We start from the raw sequence: 23,149 nt of genomic DNA on the forward strand, positions 1-23,149 counted from the left end.
GGTTCTGCCCGAGAAATGCCCCACTTGTTCTGGGCTTGGGTGGAGTCTTTCAAGTACTCACCCACGGAGTTACGGGAACTTCATGAAGATCAGCTGCTGTCCCGCATCCTGGACCAGCGTGATCTTCGTGTTCGGTTTGCCCACTTGGTCAGCAAGCGCATGCTGCCAAGGGACATCCTGAAGCGTGCGGCTTCCAGCGCTCACGATGAGCGCGGGTACGGCGTGTATTCAACGTCCGTACCCCGTTCAGGCAAGAAGCCCCGGACTACTTATGAAGCTGTCGCCGCTTCGGTTCCCAGATTGCGACAGCCTTCGGGCAGTCAATCAGGAGCCGTTCAATCGGCTCCCACGAGTTCTCGGAGTGGGCATAACCCCTTTACTTCACGAGGAGCTGTCGCTTACCGCGACGCCGTTGCTCCTGGAGGATCCGCTCCACGTGAAAGTGAACTTCTCCATTCCGGTCAAACAGGGGCGGAGGTGCCCTCGTACGAGTACAAGTACTCGGCGCCTCCCGAACGCCACTCTCGTCCGAGTGCTGCGGCTGCGGGTCCGACACAGGGCTCTGAGGTTGACCGCCTCCGTCAACGTGTCCTCGTGCTTGAGATTGCACTGCCTTGGGACTGGCGGTGATGCTGCCGCCCAGGCCGAGAATCAGGGCGAGCTCGCTCGTCTTGCGGGCCGCCTGGACCTGTTGGAGCGAGCGGTCGAGAGCCTGCATCTGCGGGTGGATCGCCGGGCCTCTTTGGGCCGATCTGGGTGAGGCCTTTCGCATGATCCGACGGATCGAGGCTCTGTTGCCACGTCCGGAGCCGCCTGCGGCACACTCCCAGACGTACGCGTATGGTGCGTACCCGGCGTACTCGGCGATTGCTCCGGGGTCCGTTCGTACGGAGCCCCTCCGGCGTACGGTCTTGACCGCAGCCTTGCCGTTCCGACCGAGGCTTGGGTGCCTGCTTCGACGCCCTCGTCGACGTCTGTGGCCGGCCCTCGCTTCGAGGAGTTGAACCAAGGTGGGTCTGCGAGTCAGCAACGCCCTGCGGATCATGATACCCCAACGTAGAACGTTGGGTGCGTCGTCATTGACTTAAGCAGGTCGATGGTGCACGACGCACCATGTCTGGCCAGGACTGCAAATGGTATGATGAAGCGGTGCTTCAGCTTGTTGCTGCCGACAGAGCTGACAGTGTCAAGAGGTAGGTTTCTCGTGTCTAGTAGCACTAAGTCCCCCACTTTAAATACACTTAAGTTTCATCTTCCATGTTTGTCGGAGTACTCCTTTTGTCTATCCTGGGCCGCTGCCATGGCATCGCGGACCCTGCTGACAATGCTCAGCTTGGTATCCATAAAGGCTCCACTAGTTTCCGCAGCGAAACTGGTCTCACATCCGAGACTCGGGAGGAAAGGGCTTTCCTAGCCTCTACCCCACTTAGAATAGAGGAGTCAGTGTCTCCTCGAAGAGTGAGAGGCACTCTGAGGTGACAGAAGCCGTTCAAGTAGAACGGCGTGAGCCCCTTGAACGCGTGCACCGCGTTGTTGAGTAAAAAAACCTACGACTGGAAGCTGCGTCGACCACGTACGTGGTGCTGCCGTGCACACACTGCGCAGAGTGTCCTCGAGCACTCGATTGACGCGCTCTGTCTGGCCGTCTGTCTGCGGATGGTCCGCAGGGGACATCTGCAGACGAGTTCCCAGTAAAGGAAACAGCGTTTTCCAAAACGCAGCCGTGAGCCGCGGGTCTCGGTCCGAGCCAATCGTCTCCGGGAGACCGTGATAGCGGAACACGCCATCGACGAACAACCTTGCGGTTTGTTCGCCCGTAACAGTGACAGGAACCGGAGCAAGGTATACCATCTTGCTCAGCCGACACACGAACACTAAAATTCCGGTGTTGCCGTGTCCATCGGCGGGAAGCCCAAAGATGAAGTCAAGACTCATCGACTTCCAACAGTCAGCCGGTACGTACAGGCTCTGTAGTGGAGCCGAAGAGTGCCCTGCGGGTTTGACCCGCTGACATGTTTCACATGTCTTAACGTATCGGGCAACCCACTTGTACATGTGGGTCCACCAGAAGGCCTGAGAGACCGACAAAAAGGTCTTCTCGCGGCCCAAGTGGCCGCTGGAGAGCGTGTCGAGCGCCTCCGCAAGGATATCGAGCTTCAGATCCTCGTCGTTAAGTACGACCACCCGTGGAGGTTCATTGGGCTCCACCCGTTAATAGAGGAGGCCACCCGTCAACTCATATCGGTGGAGCTGTGAGCGCTGTTGCGACGAGAGCTAGTCGGACTTCGCGCTCGTTCCTGCCGTGAAAAACTTGACGATAGGCGCGACAGCCTCATCGTCCCGATACGCCATGCGTATCCGATCATATAAATCCGTTGTCACCCGTGTGCTGTGGGCCAACCCATAGTCAGGACGCCGAGAGAGGGCGTCCGCAAGCACGTTGAGCTTGCCCGGCTTGTATTCGACGCGGAAGTTGTACTCCGCGAAGAAGGACAGCCACCTCGCCATCCTTTGGGAGAGGTGAGGCGAGTTAGTCGCCGTCCTCAAGGATGCGTGGTCTGTGTAGATCACGAAGGGCCGAGAGCCCAGAAGGTGAGCACGAAACTTCACAAGGGCATATTCATTGCCAGGAGCTCCTTGTCGTGGACTGGGTAGTTCCGCTCGGCGGCTTTGAGCTGCCTGGACTGGAACGAGATGACTCGTTCGTGTCCAGCCGTGTCGGCCTGCAGCAATGCACATCCGATGGCGTAATCGGAGGCATCGCAGACGACGCTAAACGGCTTCGTCTCGTCCGGCAGGGCCAGGACAGGGGCCTCTTGGAGACTGGCCTTGATGCTGTCAAAAGCATCCTGGTGCTCTTGCTCCCAGCTCCAGTCGACGTCCTTCTGAAGGAGGCTCGACAAGGGCTTAGCGAAGCCCGCGTACCCTGCGCTGTACTTGTGAAGGTAGTTGGCCAAGCCCAACCACTTTCGAAGATCCTTCTGGGATCGAAGCGTTGGCCATGCTGCTATGGCCTTGACCTTGTCTGGGTCAGCCCAAACGCCCACGTTGTTACGAGGCAACCGAGAGCTTTAATCTCTGGTGACGCGAAAACGCACTTGTCGATGTTGGCGTAGAGCTTGTTTGCTCGCATTACGTCCAACACTCGACGGAGGTGTCCTAGATGCACCTCCATGGCCGTCTTGCCTCCCTCGGCACGTCTATGGACGAATATGTCGTCGAAGTACGTCTGTACGAAGGTACGCAAAGGGCGGCATAATTGCGTCACCAGGTGATTGAACGTTGCCGGGGCGTTAGACAGGCCCTGCGGCATGACCATCTACTTCCAAAGCATGCCGCTTGGAGTGCTCACCGCGGTGAGCGGGATGTCGCTCTCTCGCATCAGGATCTGGTAGTATCCGTCTACCAAATCCAGCGCGCTGTACAGTACGCTACCGGCCATGTTGTTTAACAACACATCCTTTCCTGGGATAGGTGTTTGGGCCGACACCGTCGCGTTGTTCAGCTTGTTATAAGCATGAGCTAGACGCCATTTCCCGTCCGGCTTCCGAACGCAGAAAGTTGGCGTCGAGTGCGGGGATTTCGACTCCCGCACCATGCATGCCTTCGCTTTGGCGGCGAAGAAGGCATCAATGACCTCGCACTGTTCGCGCGGGAGAGGCCATTGCCTCGTGACACAATACTTTGTGCCAGGCACGAGATTAATCTCATGCCGTACACCTCGATCCGGTGGGAGTTGGGTCGGTGGGTGTTTGTTCACCACGTCCGCATACTCCGTCACCAAATGATACACCGGATCCTTGGGGTTCTTAAGGATCTCAGAACCCAAGCGCGTCTGACGCTGCTTGTTGAGGTCTTCCAGGACGTTCTCGTCCAAGACAGAGGAGGAGTTCAGCTCCTCCCGAGTGGTCTCAGGTCTCATGAGCATCATCTTGGCAACCGTTCCAGCTTGAGGTTGGCCAGGAAAGACTCGACCGTCATTTCCTCGAGGTTCAGTATCCCTGCAACCTCTGGCAACGGTTCCAAGTGGACACCAGATGTCTTGACGGGTAAACCGGTCTCGCTATCGAAGATGTGATAACACTCTTCCACCGGCCTTGTCGGAGGAGCCCGGGTCCTGGACGCCGAGTCGCTTGAAGCGACGTCGATCTGAACAAAGTTCTGACCCGACTTGAGGCGGCGGCGTCGTCGTCGACGACGACCGTGACGTGGAGCTTTGCTACCCACGTCTGGGAATGTCGGCGCTCCGACATTCGAGGCACTCGTGGCCTCGTGTGGTACTGTGGTACCCACACAGGAAGCGTGTTCGGCGCCTTCCTCTTCAGTTAAGGTCTGGGCGACCGCGTGTGGCACTCTGTTACCCACACAGGAAGCGTATCCGACGTCTTCCTCTTCAGTTAAGATCTGGGCGACCGTGTGTGGAACTCTGTTACCCATCTTGAACACGGTATCACCAGCGTTCGTGATAGCTGCAGCTGTCTGCGGAACTATGTTACCCGCTTGTGAACATAAGTTACCCACTTGGCCGGTGCCTCCAAGCGCCGCCACCATCGAAGCGTCCTCAGAGTCGTCATATACGCCGATGACTCCCAAACATCTGCTGGATGCTTGGGTACCCTGGCAGCTCTTGTGGGTATCCCGGGTCCTGACAGTGGTGGGAACATGAATCACCAATGCTCTGTCGGACTTCGCAGGGCGGCTGGCACCGATTGCCTTGCCTCGCCAATCGATCCAGGGCTTGTGCTCCTCAACCCAGGGCATACCCAGGATCATATCGTAGGGATCCATGTCGAGAACAGTGAACTGTTCGAGGCTGTCAAAGTCTTCAAACTTGACGGCTAGATCCACTTGGACGTTGGGGGCAGTGACGACCTTCCCGTCGGCCAGTCGCACTGACACCGTCCCGTTACCCTTGCTTTCTCTCAAAGCGTCGGACAACTTGTTGCTGTTGCGAGCAACCGTCTGGCGGCGTGCGAAATTCTTCGACGCCCCAGAATCGATCAAGATTCTAAAGGGATGATCGTATCCCCGTACACATCCGTGTACTACGAGCAACCCGCCGCTGCTCTTCGCCGGTTCGAGAGTGCGAAGACTCCCAGGGGCTAAGTCCCCGTGGTACGCGCCACCTGCGCACCCATCACGAAGACTTAGTTCTTCCCCAGTAGGGCGCCCCGCCCCTACCCGTTTCCGGCGTTCCCCTGTCCCCGGGATCCTGGCTTCTGCCAGCGACCCTTGAGGACGGGCTTGGGGAAAGACCGTCTGCGGAGTCTTTCCGCGGGACAGTCGCGCTTGAAGTGGCCCATCTTCCCGCAGCCGAAGCAGCGGATGTCACGCTGTTCGGCGGACCCGAGTTCCATGGGAACTGGTCCGTTAGGGCTCGTTCGACCGGGAGTTGACATGGAACTCCCAGGCCACGCTGAGGCCGGCGTACGCGCCTGGTGATGGCTGTACTCTTCCTGAAGAGCCACTTGAATCGCCTCTTCAAGGGTGTTTGACTGCACCCGGAACAGCTGAGTGCGTGCGGGGCCCAGTCGAAGGCCGTCCATGAACACAGTCATCTTCATGTGTTCGTTGAGTGGGTTCCCACTAGGGACGCCGTGAGCTCCCGTATCTCTTGCACGTACTCGTGCAGCTCACGCCTCCCTTGTTTGCACGACAGGAAGCGCGAACGCTGGCGGTACTCGTAGTTTGCCAGGAGGAACGCGGCTCGACGCTGTTCACACAGCTGAGCCCAGGATGTGAAACATCCAGAAGATGTTGCTTCCCGTGTGTACACCCAACTCTTAGCACGGCCGCTAAGGTTGGAGAGTGCAAAAGCAACACGAAGTTGCTCGGTCGAGATCAGAGCCGCGTCCATCGCGAGCTCTACTTCTCGGACCCAGAAGTGAAGGCTCTCGCCTTCCTTCGCTTCATACGGCTTAACCTTCAGCCGTATTGGCTTCGGGTGAGGCGGATTTGCTTCCGCCGCCGGAGCCTGCAGGTTCTCCCGCACATGAGCGATGAGGCCCTGCTCGTACGCGTCAAACGCATCGACGCGCTCGAGCTGGTCGGCCGGTGTTGACACCACCAGGCTCTGCAGGGCCTCCATCCCGAAGATGCCTGCCATCTTCCGAACCGACTCGAACTGAGAGTCGTTCATATGGGAGAAGGCGCTCCTGTCCATGGCAGCGAACTTCGGAGAGTTTCAGATCGTCTACCCGCGGTGACGTGGATTGACTACGAGTGCTACCAAGTATGACGGAGTCACACAGCACCTTGCGCTAGAGGACGTTAGCTTCCGAGAGTATACAAACTCTCAGTGAACGGTAGTTCACAGGTCCCCTCTTTATTCCAAAGAGAGCGAAGTGACCTAATTAAGGTAGAATGTAAACTGAGTATATTTACAGGTAGATAAAGCTTGGGTTTAATACAAACTATAAGTCACCTAAAGAAATGCAATGTCATCAACCAATGGTTGGCTTTGGACGACCTTGGTTACCAAATATCCCGAAGAATGACGTGTCAAACTTCATGTAACCAGGGTACACTTAGGGATACGTACCCCGTTACTGCCGCGGACCAATTCCGTAATAATTTGTTTTAGTTTTTCGTTTTTTTATCCCTGGTTGACGCAGAGCAATATTTTTGCAGAAGTGTGCTTGCTTTCGGAGACGCTCTTTCTTAATAGTTAAGGGTATTAACAATACGTGTACATGTGGTTGGAAAAGTACTATTCTATTTACCTTTAAGTCATTCTAGTACAGCCTAACCACGCTTCTTCGACATCACATGGGATACCGATTCCTTCTTGGATCTGTCGCCGACGAACTTGGATCTTTGCAGGGTCTGGATTGCAGGCTAGAACCTGCATTCGATGGTTGTAGCACATCCCCACGATCCACGTACTGGGCTCGAGACCAGGTAAATGACACTGTCGATATGGGACTCCATCGCACATCTGAATCATGGCAGTTGTTGGGGTTTGCGAGATTCCAGAGTAAGGCTGGCAGACGTTATCCGGAAAGTCTTTAAAAGCTTGCAGTGTTGTGGGTGTAGCTTCCAGTGAGGAGTCGTCGAGGCACAAACCACCGCTACAGAACGGGTTGGTGAGGTTGCAGGTCCCGAGAAAACCATTGCAGCACAAATACGCTCCTTGATACACCGCAAAGTGAACAATTGTACCAACCGATTCGAGATCAGGAATCCAGGACAAGTGCTTCATGACGCTAAATTCGAGTCTCTGAAGTCGATGAAGTTGCTGGAAGGAAGGGAGTGCAGTAAATTCACTCATGCGAGCGAGGACCAGACAAGACAAGTTGGGAACACCATCCAATGATGGTAATCGGATCATTCTCTGGTGAAGACCCAATTGCAGGTACCGTAGCTCGGGCATGTCACTGAAGAGGTCGTCAGCAAAATTACCTAAATTGTTACTCCCCACTTTGCCTTCAATCTGCCTGTGGGGTTTACAAACCAGTAAGTGAGAAGTCTAAACTGCAACATAGACTGGAGACGTACAGATACTGCAACTTGTGGAATTCCTTAGCCCATGTCGGCAGTTCCTCAATGGCACAGTTGATTAATAATCTGCTACAACGCACGATAGTTATGACTCCCCCTGGGTGTGGATGCGCTGGAGCAACTAAAAAAGGAATACGAACATGTAATTGAGATTGTGACACCGTCGAAGTTCATTCGGCAGCACGGACAGTTGTCGATTGATTAGCTGAAACGTCTCCAGAGTTCCTGCTGCTGCCAAGGCTTTGACAGTATCTGTAGCATCGACAGGCTGGGTCCACTCAAAGTACGTTTTCGGCGCTCGATTTACGTCGATGAGAGCAAGACAAGGACAGAGCCCAGTGTCTCTCCATCGGTATGCGAAGACAGCGCATTCCGGGTAGGCAGAACAAACTGCTTGCGACGTCGAGATAGAGCGCTGTGTGGCGACCATAACCCCAACACTGTAAGCCAAATACAGGAGGGCAAGTGATTTTGGAGCAGTACGTTGACATGACTGTCGCCCCCTTGGAAACTTTGAAAACTTCACTAAATTGGAGTATTGTCGCGCTAGGGACGCTCTTCTCGAAGATTGATGACGTGTCTCTGGTTCTGCATTTGTATCAGCACTTCCACCACTCGCTTGAAGCGATGTGAAAACCCAAGATTCATCCCAATACGTAAGAAATAATCCGACACTGTGCGAATTCGAAGCGAATTGAAAGAAACGCGGAAGAGTTCGATCTCGGTGGGGTTAGCAAACATTCTTGCTCGTCTTTCGAAACTTCCAACGGGTAGTAGCTCCATGTTGATGTGGAATACAGCTCGATCAAAGTCAAAATTCTTGGCGCTGAAGAAGAGAACCACGATGGGGAAGAGTACAGCTGCACAAAGATCAAATAGCGAGTCAATGAGGATTTCAGCAAACGCAGTGAATCTGTGGTTGATGATCTCGATGGCGCATAATAACGAGTTCAATGCTGTGAATACTGCAAACCCAAAGGTGAGTCCGACTGGTGTGCCAGCTTCCAGGAGGTCGCACAGCATTAAAGATTGCATTGTCAGGTCGCACGCCTTCAGGCACAAGTTCTAATACAGAAAATGTAGTCGTAAGCTTAACGATCCTTTGTTTTTCAATAGACTCGTCACGCACCTACCCACAATTTGCGGTGCTTCCCTCGAAAACTGGTGAGTTCTTTCAGGAACAAATAGAGCTCCCAAATCAGCCTGTAAACTCTGTGTACGAAGTCCAGCTTCGACCAGTTATCGGATTGAGCTTTATTTGGTACACACCGTTCCAGTATTCGGTCTAGCAGTGACCCCTCTACGTGGTGGTATTCTCTCCAAACCACCATCTTGAGCAGCACGATAATGTACAGGACGAGTATGATCAAGAGCCCAGCAACACTAAGCACTTGTAAGACGGATAGCTCCTCTGAAATGAGCCAGAATTGTCCGTTATCGTAGTCGGTTGTGTTCATCAGGTAATTGGCAGTCTGGTTTGGTGCGAGAGTTAGGATGACTAACCACGCTGTCCAGCAGATAGAAACCACCGCCACCACTTCCATTGGAGGTCCTAAAATGCCGAAAGCATCTTTGAACGACACGTACGTCAGCTGGATGGCCTCGATACTCCGTCTGCGAAGCGAAGATAGACTGCCGGAGAGCTCTCGGGTGTTACTATCACGAGCCGAGGGTTGGGAGCCCAAAGGGACAACCTCAGATCTCGTCAGCCTTCTTCTAGAGCGTGACAGTAACACTTGCCAAACACTTGAGCGGGGCCCTCTCACGACTGGGCCACGCTGGACGAACAATGCTTCTGCTTCATCTTGTAAATTGACAACCAAACGAGAATGAGCCACAACCCCAAATTAGCACACGTCGAGTCTCAGAAAAGCTGGCGAGTGGCAGGTTATCATTATTGAGTTATGACACGTACATGTATTATAAAAAAAATCTATTAATAAAATGAAAACCTCTTTAAAACTACAGCTGGGGCTTCGTCCAATGGAATCCATTATGGATGTATTGGAACTGCGATGACACATGCGCGGTCACATGTATCTGTTGAGCCTTGCAAAATGTGGAGCGAGATTAATGTGTGAATGCGAATCCACATCAACTCGAAGTAATTTCGACGGTATGGGTCACTCGTCACCGAGTCGGCGGTGAAGTTTTGCGGGGGTCGACGATTCCGACCACCACTCAGCGAGTTTTTTATACATGTACATGTAGCAGCAACAGGTGATTGGGGATGTACTATGCTGACGCAGCAGGACGTGTCGCTCGTAGCTTTGCTGGGCAAGCCGATTGCTAAAATAAGGATATCGTTGAAGCGTTCGCCTCGCTGGAATCAGACAGTTGTGCTGCAATGCAAAACGCAGCAGGTTGAAAACCCTCAAAAGTGAGGATGAAAACGGGTTCCATTTAAAGCAAATTGCAGCTTGCCAAGCTCTAAGTTGCTTTTGGATTCGGAACGTGAGCGCCTCGCAAAGGTTCCACGTTGCAGCTCGCAAGCAAATGGCTGGTTGGAGCGGGCACCCACTCTCTACCTCTTGGAACCGTACACCTTGACGCGTCCTGTCGACGAAGCTCCTATTATTAATAGCTGGGGATGTTTCACGCGCTGCGAGCGTGTTTTTGCCAGTTTTTAACTGGCTTTCGAAATAGCAACCAAGTCGACAGATACGACAGACCACCGACGTCGCCTGTCTTGCCATTCGTGAATCCGTCAACTCAAACTCAAGTCTGTTGGTCACGATGAGGGTCACGCTGGCGACCTTGTCGCTGCCCGTGGCGCTGGTCGCAGGCACGGCGTCCCAACTGGACTATCCGGCCTGCGCCATCAACCACTCACCCCAGTATTACTGCTGCGAGCTAGGCGCGCCCGAGGGTTCGGACGTCTCCAACGGCCTCGTGTACATTCGCTACAACAAACCGCAAGGCGACGGCTTCTCCAGTTACTACGACGAAGGTTGGCAAAAGAGCCGCCAGATCAATTTTGACCCGGACGGAGATGTGTCGATGTACGCCCCTAGCACGCCCAGCTACGTCTACGGCGAGGCCGACAAGACCTGCCGTCTGCACGACGTGGCAGTCAATGGTGCCGTCGTGAGCACTTTACAGTGCACTTTTGCTGCAGACAAAGATGACATCTACACACAGAACACGTCGCTGGCCGAGGACTCAACTGACACATCGATCTTTTGGTCGTCCACGCCCAACCCGCGCAATAACAACGCGTCGCTGCCTGTTGGAGCCGAGTGTCGGAGCATTATGCTGGATGACGGTACAGTGAACACGACGCCGCAGAGTCTGTGCACGTCTGCGTCCAGCCCGCCGGTCTATCGGTTTAACTCCTTCACAGAGACGCCACTCGTGGTCGTGTACGCCATCTACGCCATCTGCTTCGTCAGTCTGGCATGCTGGGCTGGACTGCGTACGGCGCTCGGTGTGCACCAATCGTCAGATGCGGCGGCTCCGTTGGCATCTATTACGGACGGCGACAAGAAGCTCCTGGACCACCGTGGAGGCCCCGAGACGCCCCGTTTGAAGTCGTCGGCCACCCGTCCGTCACTGGCAGACCGTCCGTCCGAGGTACAGCTACGCAACAGCACCGAAGACGTCGTTCAGACGGGGTACACGGACTCGGTGGTTGGCTACGTCGTGTTCGGCTACTTCGTGCTCATGACGGTGCTGCTCAACATCCCCATCATTCTCACAATCCGAGACAACCAGGGCAAGCTCGCGACGGACAGATACGCGGCCTGGTTCAACCCCACTACGGTGGTCATCAAGGTGTTTATCTCGCTCTGGGTCATTGCCACCTTTTGTTTCGTTGTCGTGGTCGTGTACCGCTTCAAGATTCTCAATTTCTTCCGCTACCCGACGGCTCTGGATAAATGCACGCGCGTGCTCATGTACAAACCTGAAGTGACGGAGACGATGCTGGTGGACCGTTCTGGTGTCGCTCAGATGGTCCTCAAGATTGAGAGTTTCTTGTTTCCGCACTCGCGTCAGGGCGTGGAGGAGACCGTGACAGTGCACACAACGGCTGAAGGTGCCCGTTATCTCGAGTTCCAGCACCTGCGCTACACGTTCGACGACGTTGAAGGCAAGTTCATTCCCGGTTCCATTGCGCATCCCGATTCGTTTGACAAGATCCTGTCGGGCTCACAAGGACTGACGAGCGACGAGCACGCGCGCCGTCTGGATATTGTGGGCCGCAACGCCATCGAGGTGGAGATGCCGTCCTGGGCCACGTCGATTGTGGACGAGTTCTTCTCGTTCTTCTACATCTACCAGCTTATGTGCTACTACGTCTGGTACTTCACGGACTACGTGTGGGTGTCGGTGCTCAACACTGTGGTGATTGTGCTGGCTGCTGCGTTCAACATCTACGCCAAGCGCAGCATGCTTGCGTCTGTGGTGCGGATGACCCACTACGTCGCAGAGGTGACTGTCAACCGTGACGGTGAATGGTCGAGGATCAAGTCTTTGGATCTAGCGCCGGGTGATCTTGTGCTCGTGGCGGAGAACTGGGAACTGCCGTGCGACCTGGTGATCGTCAAAGGCTCAACCGTCTGTGACGAATCAATGCTCACGGGTGAGTCCATGCCGGTGCAGAAGTTCCCGCTTCCGAACGACAGTAGCGACGTGTACGACGCTGACGGCAATGGCAAGAAGTACACGCTTTTCTCCGGCACTAGAACTCTGGCGTCTGGTCGTGACGAAGAGATCCTCGCTGTCGTACAGGCTACAGGCGCTCACACCAGCCGTGGACAACTCGTCCAGGCCATTCTGTACCCCGCTCCTATCCGATTCAAGTACGACGAGCACCTGAAGGCAGTCTTCTCGGTTCTGTTCGTGATCGGTATCATCGCTGCTTACTTCGCGATGAAGTTTCTGATTGAGAACGCTGGTCTCAGCAACACGCTATTTGCCTTCGTGTATGGTATGTTCATGTTCAGCGCGGTACTCAACCCGTTGCTACCTGTGGTGATGACGATCGGCCAGGTGAACGCCGCCAAGCGTCTTGAAAAGCAGGACGTCTTCTGTCTCAACCCTCAACGGATCACTCTGTGTGGTAAGGTGCGTGTGTTCTGCTTCGACAAGACCGGTACGATCACGAAGGAAGGACTGGACTACCGTGGCTGTGTCCCCATCGGCGAGTCGGGCGAGTTCCAGTCAGAGTTCAACGACATGACGGACGCCTCGCTGAACCAGATGATGAAGTTCTCGCTTGCGTCGTGTCACGCCGTGGGCTCGTTGGACGGCGACTTGGTCGGTAACGAAGTGGAGGTGAAGATGTTCAAGAGTACGCAGTGGAAACTCATCGAACTGGAAGGCCAACTGCCGATTGTGCAGGCTGCCGACGGCTCGGAGGAGCTGGAGTTCGTCAAACGATTCGAGTTCGACCACCACCGCATGTCCATGAGTGTCGTAATGAAGCAGAAGAGCACTGGCAAGCTCATTATCTTCTGCAAAGGATCGTACGAGAAGATGGCGTCGGTGTCCAGCAAGGACTCGATCCCTGCCAACTACTTCGAGACGGCTGAGAATCTGGCCAAGAACGGATGCTATGTGCTCGGTATGGCCTACAAGGAGATGCCAGCGATGGGTGAGACGGATCTCGCCGCTTTCCTGGGCGACCGTGATGCTGTTGAGGCGTCTTTGGCTCTTCTTGGTCTCATCATGTTCCGTAACGAGATCAAGGAGGACTCGCGCGACGCCATTTTGACGCTGAAGCAGGGCGACATCCGTCCAGTGATGATCACGGGCGACAACGCCATGACTGGTTGCTACATTGCCCGTGCCAGCGGCATGGTGGAGGAGGACGCTCAGATGGTTCTTGGAGACATGGTAATACCAGACGAGAAGACGGGCTTCACGCTCGTGTGGAAGGACGTGGAGACGCAGCAGGTGTTTTCGTTCGATGACATTCGTGACATGGTCGAGGCGGTAGACACGAAAACCGAACTGGCGGTGACCGGCAAGGCTTTCGACTTTCTGGTCAGGATGGGCGACCTTAACAAGATTCTGTTCAAGATCCGCATCTTCAGTCGTATGACGCCTCAAGGTAAAGTGGACTGTGTGAAGCTGCACATGGCTACAGGATCTGTGACGGGCATGTGCGGTGACGGTGGCAACGATTGCGGCGCGTTGCGTATCGCGCACGTGGGTGTGGCGCTCAGTGACGCGGAGGCTTCAGTGGTGTCTCCGTTCACGAGCAAGTCACGTACGCTCAAGTCGGTGGTGGACCTGGTACTTGAAGGCCGTGGCGCACTGGCGACGTCGTTCGCGAGCGTCAAGTATCTGATCCTGTACGGTCTCATCGGCATCGGCTGCCGTACCGTCATGTACTACAATGGTGTGTTCATCTCGCAGTTTGGCTTCATGTATCTGGACGGCGCCATCCTTGTCGGACTCTCGTATGGTCTTACCCGTGCTCGTCCGCTGGCGAAAATGGGATCGCAGCGTCCTACGTCGAGTCTGGTGGGTCCCACGACGGTTTGTTCGCTGGTTGGCGCTGCTGGGATCCACTGGCTGTTCTTGTACGGGGCCATTCATGACCTGACCACGCAGCCCTGGTACTGTCCGTTCCAGCCCAGCAACGTCAACCTGGTGCAGTGGTGGCAACTGCAGGACAGCAATCTTGGCTCCACGCTGTGGTTTATCATCTGCTTCCAGCAAATGTCCACGGGTCTGACCATGGCTCTCGGCTCTCGCTTCCGTCGCCCGATTTGGCACAACTTCTTCTTGTTGTTCTGGTACGCGCTGCTGTTTGTGGTGCTCGTCGTTATGTTTGTCGGACCGCCATCGCGCTTCAGCGACCAGTTCCGAGTGGCTAGCAGCACCAACGTCGTGGGTCTGCCCGACATCCCGCTACCCGTGGGCTTCCGTTGGGAACTATTCGGCTGGGGTATTGCTGACACAGTCGCTGTCCTCATCTTCGAGTATTTCTTCGTGCTGGGCTACGTACGCGACTACTTCCGTGCCAAATACCACCGGGATGCCCTCCCCATGAAGCTGTAAAAAGGATCGGAGCTTGTGCATTCTAATGATAAGCCTGTTATGAGCTTCTCTATAACAAGCGGCATTGTACATGAAGCAAGTACTCGAAGTATAAGCGTATTCATAATTTCCACGCATCAAGTCAACCCTCTAAGTGATTCTACAGCTGAAAACACTACATGTAGGCGTCTGCGTCTGCATTTTTCAAGACAATCATCGCTCAGCCTTCCTTGAACAGGTAGCTGTACGCGCTCAGTGCCGGTACACCGCCCAAGTGGGCGTACAGCACCTTGGAGCCCTCCGGAAACTCGCCGTTGCGCACCATGGAGATCATACCGTCCATCGACTTGCCCTCGTACACTGGGTCGGTGAGAATACCTTCGGTGCGAGCGCATAGCCGGATGGCATCCAGCGTGCCCTGGTTGGGCAGTCCGTACTCGGGGCCGCCGAAGCGCGTATCGAGTACGACATCGTCCGACGTGATCTCGCGCCCCAGCTCCACCAGATCGGCCGTGTTCTTGGCGATGCGCAGCACTTGTTCGCGGGTCTTGTCGGGCGTGGCGGACGCGTCGATACCGATGATCTTGTTCGCACGACCGTCAGCCGCAAAGCCTACCACCATACCAGCCATTGTACTGCCGGTCACGGCGCACACGACGACGTAGTCGAACTTAAAGCCCAGCTCCTTCTCCTGCTGACGGACCTCCTCAGCAAAGTCGACGAAGCCCAATCCACCCTTGGGGTGCTCCGAGCAGCCAGCCGGAATGGGATACGGCTTGCCACCGGCCTTCTTGACGCTCTCCATGGCCTCCTCCCAGCTTGGTCGGATGCCGATATCGAAACCGGCCGAGTCCCTGCGCACGTCGGCGCCGAGGATACGCGACAGCTCAATGTTGCCTACGTTATCATACACGTTGGTCTCTTCCGGCGGGTAGTTTACCCAGTTCTCCTGGACCAACACGCACTTGAACCCGAGGTGAGCAGCTACGGCGGCCACCTGACGCGTCTGGTTGGACTGGATGCCGCCGATGGACACGAGCGTGTCGTAGCCCCCTTCGATGGCCTCCGGGATGATGTATTCGAGCTTGCGCGTCTTGTTGCCACCAAAGGCCAAACCGGAGTTGCAGTCCTCGCGCTTGGCATACAGCTGCACCTTGTTGCCCAGAGCCTTCGACAGCCGTTCCATGTGCTGGATCGGCGACGGACCAGTGAACGTGAGAGCGTGCTTGGCAAAATTGGAGAGCTTCATAGCGGGGACTTGTGGGAGTCGAAGCCAACTCGGAAATGAGCTACAAAGCGGAGTTCTCCTGAGAACTCCAATGACGCCAATCTCAAGTTGAAGGCGTAACTACCTGAGACCAAAACAAAGACCAGTCCGAGCGCAGACGCGAGCATTTTCGATCAATACAAAAACCGGACACCGGAACGAATTGAGGCAGACGTCTTCACAGCTTGTCAGGCTTACTAGGCACTGACTGTCAGTGCCTAGTAAGGTGGTCTCGTTGGCACACAAGTTTCAGGAGTGTTTTGTTTTCACTTTGAAATACTGAACATGTAACGTTACAGGGGTTTCAATCCGAAGTGTGTACTGTACGTGTGGCGAGCCGAACCGTAAAACATTCGCTTTGCAAATCCGTGCACAGACAATCCATGTTCCGCAGCTTCGATGTTGAAGGTAAGCTCACCAGTGTATCCATACGGATAGTGCCACACGTGACGGGTGACACGTCACCGGAGTGTGTATGGAGCTTCTACATGTGAGCTGAGGTGTCCAAATTTAGAAATAGGACGATATAATGTACTATCCAAAATATAGTCCAAAGGTCTCTTACATGTAGGTGTTCTGAGTAATTATCAGAGCCAAGGGCGCGCTATCTTCTAAATTTAGCCTTTGGCATTATTGGCGTATAAACGAATGACTCTGATTGCGATCGCTTCTCCAATGAAGACAAGTCCGGTAGAGCATATAGCCGCGCAAAGGCGGTCATTCCTTCGACTTAACATTTGGCGGCGTCTACGAAAAGCGTGGTATAAGCGGGGGGAAATCCAAGTTGTCCCGGCCGGCCCTACAGTCAACGATGTTCCGCCCTGTAGAACGTTAATTCGAAGATTGTTTCTTTTTAATAATACGGCGACGGCGCCTCGACGGGATGTTGTGAATCTCCCAGTCCAGTATTTGTCTTTTCGTGATGCTTTTGGGCTTCTTGGTCCTCCAATGGTCGTAGTGGCTCTAATTTGTATCTTCTGGACGAATTGGCTTATCGTGCTCTCAGTCGCTCCTAACGAAACCGCGAATGCTCTCATGAACACTGGGGGCTACGACGATGGACAGTTCTGGCTGATACCTAAGAAATGAACAGTGGTTCAAATTGTCGGGGTTGCGGGGTGGTAATAATGTACGTGTACGTACTTCTCAAAATTCTGATCACCACCAAGTGCAAAGCTCAGTTTTCGACCGAATTCTGCAGCAATGTGCATCAGACCAACGTGAAGATTTGGCTGATCTAGAAATATCACACAAAACACGTCGGTTGATCTGGAAGCTGTATTTGCTCTTTAAAGAGCTCACGGGATTCCATGGCAAATATCGCAAACTTTGGGTAAGCTACCGTCGATCATGTATCTTTGTTACTTCGAAGTATTTAAAAGGCTCATTGCTGATGGTTGATATTTCAGAATTTGTGTCTCAAGGTTCTCGACTTGGTCATGCAAACTTTTGTACTTGGCAAGATGATGGAAGAGGGAATTCCTGTGCATCTCACTGTAAGTTTTGCTGGGTTTATTGCCATGAACTCGATCTCCAGTGCGGTTTCAATTATTAGTAGCAAACACTCAGCGCTCGCGGAAGTTCTACTCGACTCGCTGTTCGATCTTGGCGCCACAGTGTTGCTTCCCATCTTGTTACTGGCTTATTGCTCGTACACGTTTGACTACGACCACGATACGTTTCACATTTACATGAAATTGATGCCCGTCGGAAGCTTTGAAAGGCGCGCACGAATGTTCGCGAACCCGACAGAGATCGAGCTCTTCCGGGTGTCTTTTGGCTCTCTTCGTATTCGATCGGCACCTGATCTTCTCCTTCGGATTGGTATGAATCTAGGGTTTTCGTATCGTTTTAAGCGCGTTGTGGATGTTCTTATTCAAATGCAGACGGATAAAATGCTGGAGCAACATAAACACCCAAAACCTGTAGTGAAAATATCATCTACAGTGCTGGCATTATCTGGGGATGCAGTGGCTTACCAGAAATCCGTCCCAAGATCCATCGCTCTTCTTTTCGCCGCCTTCAGCCTTGGTATTCTCTTTGTGACACACAAAGCTATTACAACGTCCCAGACGATCTGCAGACCTCATCCAGAGTGCGTCGTATTTGCCTATCGGTGGTACTACTCCGAATTTTGTCCATGCAAGGCACTTGTCACTGGAAATCGTGCTCCCTACGAGTGGACGCATCCAATCGACGCAACCAACATGGTGAAAGCACTGACAGCAGCAGGAACATTGGAAACGCTGCAGCTTATCAATCGACAACTGACTCGGTTTCCAGATGAGCTCCGCAGCTGCCACAATCTCAAGTATTTGTACGTCTCCACGATGTAGTTGATGAATGCTGCTCTTTAATACTAAGCACGTTTCACTCTGTAGATCCATCGTCAACTGCGCCATTGAGGAGTTGCCCATCTGGGCGAAGGAATTCCACAATCTCGAGTTTCTGTAAGTTTTTTTTCTATTCATTTTCTTATTGAACATCTATAACTAAGTCACATTTCGAATTCATTAGGCAAATCGAAGGCAAAGTAGGAAGCAAGAACCTTGGCAATTTCGAGGCGGATCTTTTCAGTCACATGCCGAACCTGCGTTACCTGCAGTTAGGTCTCCACCAACGCATGACCCGCTTACCACCAATGGATGGAGCACCGAACTTATACTGCTTAATCCTTGCCCGTATGAATGGGATTACGGAGCTGCCATCTCTAACGCATGCGTCTCAGCCTGACCGGGTGGAGTTGACGATGGTGAAACGTTTGGCTTGGATACCAGATCTAAAGCCGATTGACCCCGTTGTGCACTTTGCCGTCTACCAAGGGGCGTACCTGTGCTGCAATGGATTCCTCGGTACTTGCGACCTCAGTAATCCCTTCTGTAAGGATACAACATGCCTCGGCGATGGCTCAGAGATGGCCACTCCAGCAACTCTACAAGTGTTTAACAAGTTTTCCGCTAGAGTTTGTGAGCCATATTCTGGTCTCTCCCAAACTCCAACACCCACTACCATCCAAATATGTGACGGAGAGCCCTTCCGACAGTGTCAACTTCCTGGCCCTCAAGCAAACTCAACGGTTGTCGGAATGTGTTACAACCATCGCATGCAGGTTCTCTCATGTAACACCGATCCCGATACAATTCGGGTTCGTGCTCTCCAGATTGAAAATGGAGTGGGTATTCCGTGTGATCCAGATGTGGAGGCTTGGTTAGGTTGTGGAGTATCCACCGCTATCATCGACCCGGCGAAAATCTTCTAAAACTGGGTACCAAACAGGGTGTCGACTTTCTAATCGCTGTCTTTTAAAAGTGTCCACTTTAACAAGCTGGGCACACATCCTTATATGGTACAGAGCTATGGCAAGTGAGCTCAATAAGGAAAAAAGTGAAGTGAGATTTAGCGTTAGAGTTCCTCAAGCATGCTCCTACCAGTAGGCTACTCGGGACAGCAACTCCTGTGGCTGTCCTTCCGTAGCTGTCCTTGCAGCATGCCACCGACCACTCCAGTCTGTCGCCGTGTGCCTCCATCCAGTGCTTACGGTATGGTGCTCCCTTGCTTCGTCCTCGGCACGCGCCGTGTTGCACCATTGGCAGGGAGCTCAGGGTCCGCGCCGCGATTGGCAGCTCGGGATGGATGCAGAGACAGGCAGTCCGTCCTTGCAGTGTCGTCTGGAGACGGCGCCCTGGTGGCGCTCAACACTGCCCCCCAAGACGACCACTGCGCCGGAAATCTTGAAAATGAAACTTGTAAATAAAACTTGAAAATCGGAAATTCAAAACACGAAAATTTGGAAAAGGACGGCTCGTTTCTGTACACATATTACCGAATGCCCCGTCTCACCAAGTGACCTTTCGTTGAAGTTTCAAACTGCAGAGTTACAGAACGGCCGCAAGCTCTGGAGCTTCCACAGACTGCACATACTGACGAACCAGCGTAGGGACGTCGCGGTGTATTGCGGCGAGTGGTTCCCACGAGTTTTCCACGTCTTCAAGTCCACGCCACGCCACGTAAAGTTGCCACTCCTTGGCAGTAGTGTCATACCGGTGATCCACAATAGCTCGCACGCCAAGCACAATACCTTGGGTGGCCACGTGCTCACGAATCTCTGCCGTGGCGCCGAGTTCGACGTCGCAATAGTGCTTGAGGCGCGATCCGTGCACCTCGAACTCGTCATTCGTGAGCAAATGAACCACCATGAACGAATGCGAGAGGGCGCGGACCACGCGAAACGGCCCGACCCATCGGACCAGCAGCTTGTTGCCGCTCATGCGGTTATCAACTCGCGACCATAGCACATAGTCACCCTCTGCAAAGTTGCATTCCGTGCCCTTAGCACGCGCCATTTCTTGTAGGCGGCGGCGTTCTTTGCGCTCGACAACAATGCAATGTAATCCATGCAGGTGCTCCCGAAGTTTGTCGAGGTGTGGTGCAACCGCGACCAAGTCAACCGGCAACAAGCGAAAGGAGTCGCTGGCGGGGACGGATATAGTGTCGAGTAGAGACGGCGCCGGTAACCCGGTAAACAGCTCAGTAGGGGCGTGTCCCCCCAAAGATGCCACTGCCGAGTGGTTGAGGTTCGCTTGGATCACGGGTAGGAGGTGAACCCAATTGCGGGTGTCCAACTTGAACTCCAAGAGCATCACACGTAGAACTTGTAAAATATCCCTATTCACCCTATCGACAGTACCGTTAATCCACGGTGTGTACACGGGCACAAATTTCTGTGTCGCTTGCAAGCGCTCGGCAGGCTCCTCCATCACTGCTGCCTTGAAGTGCGATCCATTGTCAGATACCCAGATTTCGGGCAGACCAAACCGCTTGTGCCAGTCGAGCACAGCCTGCACTGCAGTAGCGCTATCTGCAGCGTCGGCAGCGATTAGCTCACAGTAGTGAGTAAGCTCATCCTTGAGCACAAGTACGTAGCGGCACGCACCATAGGAATCCCCTAGTTGCAGATAGTCCATGTGAAGGCACTCGTTGCGCTTCACTGCAGTAGACGTAGGCCCCCACGCACGCATAACAATCTTCCCACCCTTGACATGCTTACATAGCAGGCAGTTCCTTAGAAACCGTTCAATGATCGGCTTTGTGTTGGCAATAGCAAAGCGGGCTGTAAGCGCTGCATGCATGACGTCGCTGCCTCGATGCCCTTGCGGTCCACAGTGGGCAACGACTAGTAGACGCTGCACCAGCTCGTGAGCTTGCTTAGGGATCCAGAGCTTACCATCTACGCGGATGAGCCCATCATCGGCTGCAGCTACCGGAGCGTCGGCGCGGTAACGGTGCTGCTCGTCTTGGACTGCACCTACCGCTGTCCACGCAAAGTGCTCGTCTTGCAGCGGGCGGAGCGTCGAGACCGGCTGAGTGCTTCTGGTTGTCACTCTCTTAACTAGTGTCAGTTTATCAACCCCCTCTTCGGTAGGTGGAAACTGTCAGTAGCCATCGTAGACGTTAACGGCGTCAAATGGCCTGGCATTGCGAGGTGTCGATTATTCTGCGCTGTCACACACTGACAGTGACACTCGCTTGACTGCTTGCGGTGGTTGCGTCGGAGTAGCACCATCTTGTCCCCACCGAGACACGAGGTCGGCCCAGACATTATCGTCGCCTTTAATGTGCTCAATAGTATAGCGGACACCAACGATATGCAGGGCCCATCGCTGCAGCTTCCCGCGCAAGTGTGGCTTGACTGTCTTGTCAGGTGAGAAGATGTGAATCAAGTTAGCATGATCGCAGTAGATCTGAACACCTTTCTCCCGCTCGAGGAGATAAGCCAGGTCGCTGCAAGCGCGAATCACAGGGTATGCCTCCTTCTCTACAATCGACCAGTTCACTTGAGAACCCGTAAACAAACCACCACGACACACTAACAGCTCGTGTAGCTGCTCAGTCACAGGTACACCTTCAGCCCAGTTGCGGACTTGGCTGAGAATTACGGACCAACCACCAAGCGAAGCATCGGTAAACATGCAGACAACTGCGTCCGGGTCTGGAAAGTAGAGCTTAGCGGAGGTGGCCAACAGGTCGATCACTGCACGAAATGCTGCTTCATCTGCAGGTGGCCATGTGAGCATGACGCCAGCGAGCTGCGCTTTGCGCTGTCCTCGACGTGACATCACTGCTTCCAGCTTGGACTGCAAGGGTCCAACGACGCGAGCATAATCAATCATCGACTCTCGTAGCCAATTTGCCGCACACAGGAATAGCTGCAGTGCAGCTGCAGTCGGCGGTAGGGGCATACTTGTCAACGCTTCCAGGCGCTCTGGTGAATGCTGGACTCCTTGGCCGGCAATAACTTTGCCACACCAGACAGCTCGAGTATCGAACAGTACACACTTCTTTGCGTTCAACTTCAGCCGTTTAACGCGCAACACCTCAAAAAACTTCCTTAAGTTCACGAGGTACTCGGTTGCGGAACATGCGAATAGCAGGAGATCGTCAATCCACACGAGAAGGCTACGATACATCATGTCTTGGAAGCACTGCTGCATTTGCAGCTGAAAATGCATAGCGGAGTCGCAAGCGCCTTGCGGCACTCGTGTTGGCGTGAAAACGCCATCCTCCGTAACGAAACTAAACAGCTCCTGGCTGTCAATATGCAAAGGCAGCTGCCAGAACCCCTTGAACAAATTAAAAAGACCGAACCCATAAGCTCCTTTCACACTTTGCGTCGCCGAAGACAGGTTTGGTGTGGCCGCAGCCAAAGGTACCGTGTGCTTGTTCGGAGGTCGGTAGTCAACGGCGCAACGGAACTCGTCGCTGTGCGGCTTCTTCACAGGAAGTGCCGGACATGCCCAATGACTGGCGTTGTTACGCCGTACAAGTCCATGACGCTCCAATTCCAGCACAAACTCACGTAGAAACTCTCGCTGTCGGGGAGGATACTTTCTTGTTCCGCTACGATACGGTACGGCACCGTCACGAAGCTTAACTCGCAAAGGTTCGACATCTGCGGGCGGATCGGCTCCAATGCGAACTCGCCATACGTCTGCGTACTCAAATACGAGCTTGCGCAGGTCGTCAAGACATTCTGGGCCAAACCCAGCGGCAGCAGCAGCGGTTAGCATCTTCTCCAGCCATAGGTTAATCTCGTCAAAAGTAACCGCAAACGCTAACTGCGGGCTGTCTCTGGAAACATCATCGTCATCTGCAGCACTAACGTGACCACTGGCCAATTGCTCAAACAATCGGTCGATATCTATACCGATGTCCCGCATCGTTTTGCGCCCAAGCAGGAATTCATCCTCTTGACCGTCCATCACAAGACACGACACGTTAGTGAGGTGTAGAGGTCCTGCGGCCGTCTCGATACGCAAGTTCAACGTGACGCTGTCGCGGCAAACCATGCGAGCACCACCTGCGACTTGAACTGGTATGACAGGGTCTAACGCT

At 53.9% G+C, this 23,149-nt stretch overlaps 4 protein-coding genes across 4 annotated transcripts; 2 read left to right on the forward strand and 2 right to left on the reverse strand.

The window, feature by feature from the left end:
• Positions 1–6,724: 6,724 nt before the first annotated feature.
• PITG_05345 (uncharacterized protein) lies at positions 6,725–9,044 on the reverse strand (the record flags this gene model as incomplete). The annotated part of the gene is made up of 5 exons (XM_002998958.1): positions 6,725–7,436; positions 7,498–7,566; positions 7,641–7,993; positions 8,077–8,565; positions 8,634–9,044. The coding sequence occupies 5 exons, from the start codon at positions 9,042–9,044 to the stop codon at positions 6,725–6,727; spliced, it is 2,034 nt and encodes a 677-aa protein (XP_002999004.1).
• A 693-nt stretch (positions 9,045–9,737) lies between these two features.
• PITG_05346 (cation-transporting ATPase, putative) lies at positions 9,738–14,511 on the forward strand (the record flags this gene model as incomplete). Its single annotated transcript, XM_002998959.1, has 2 exons — positions 9,738–9,863; positions 10,171–14,511. 2 exons carry the CDS (start codon positions 9,738–9,740, stop codon positions 14,509–14,511), a joined length of 4,467 nt encoding a protein of 1,488 aa, XP_002999005.1.
• A 199-nt stretch (positions 14,512–14,710) lies between these two features.
• On the reverse strand, positions 14,711–15,739 carry PITG_05347 (1-aminocyclopropane-1-carboxylate deaminase; the record flags this gene model as incomplete). The annotated part of the gene is made up of 1 exon (XM_002998960.1): positions 14,711–15,739. The coding sequence occupies one exon, from the start codon at positions 15,737–15,739 to the stop codon at positions 14,711–14,713; it is 1,029 nt and encodes a 342-aa protein (XP_002999006.1).
• A 1,457-nt stretch (positions 15,740–17,196) lies between these two features.
• On the forward strand, positions 17,197–18,211 carry PITG_05348 (uncharacterized protein; the record flags this gene model as incomplete). The annotated part of the gene is made up of 2 exons (XM_002998961.1): positions 17,197–18,074; positions 18,139–18,211. 2 exons carry the CDS (start codon positions 17,197–17,199, stop codon positions 18,209–18,211), a joined length of 951 nt encoding a protein of 316 aa, XP_002999007.1.
• Between the last annotated feature and the right edge of the window lie 4,938 nt (positions 18,212–23,149).

Source organism: Phytophthora infestans, genomic scaffold (assembly GCF_000142945.1).
Source record: "Phytophthora infestans T30-4 supercont1.7 genomic scaffold, whole genome shotgun sequence".
In the NCBI taxonomy this organism is placed as follows: Eukaryota; Oomycota; class Peronosporomycetes; order Peronosporales; family Peronosporaceae; genus Phytophthora; species Phytophthora infestans.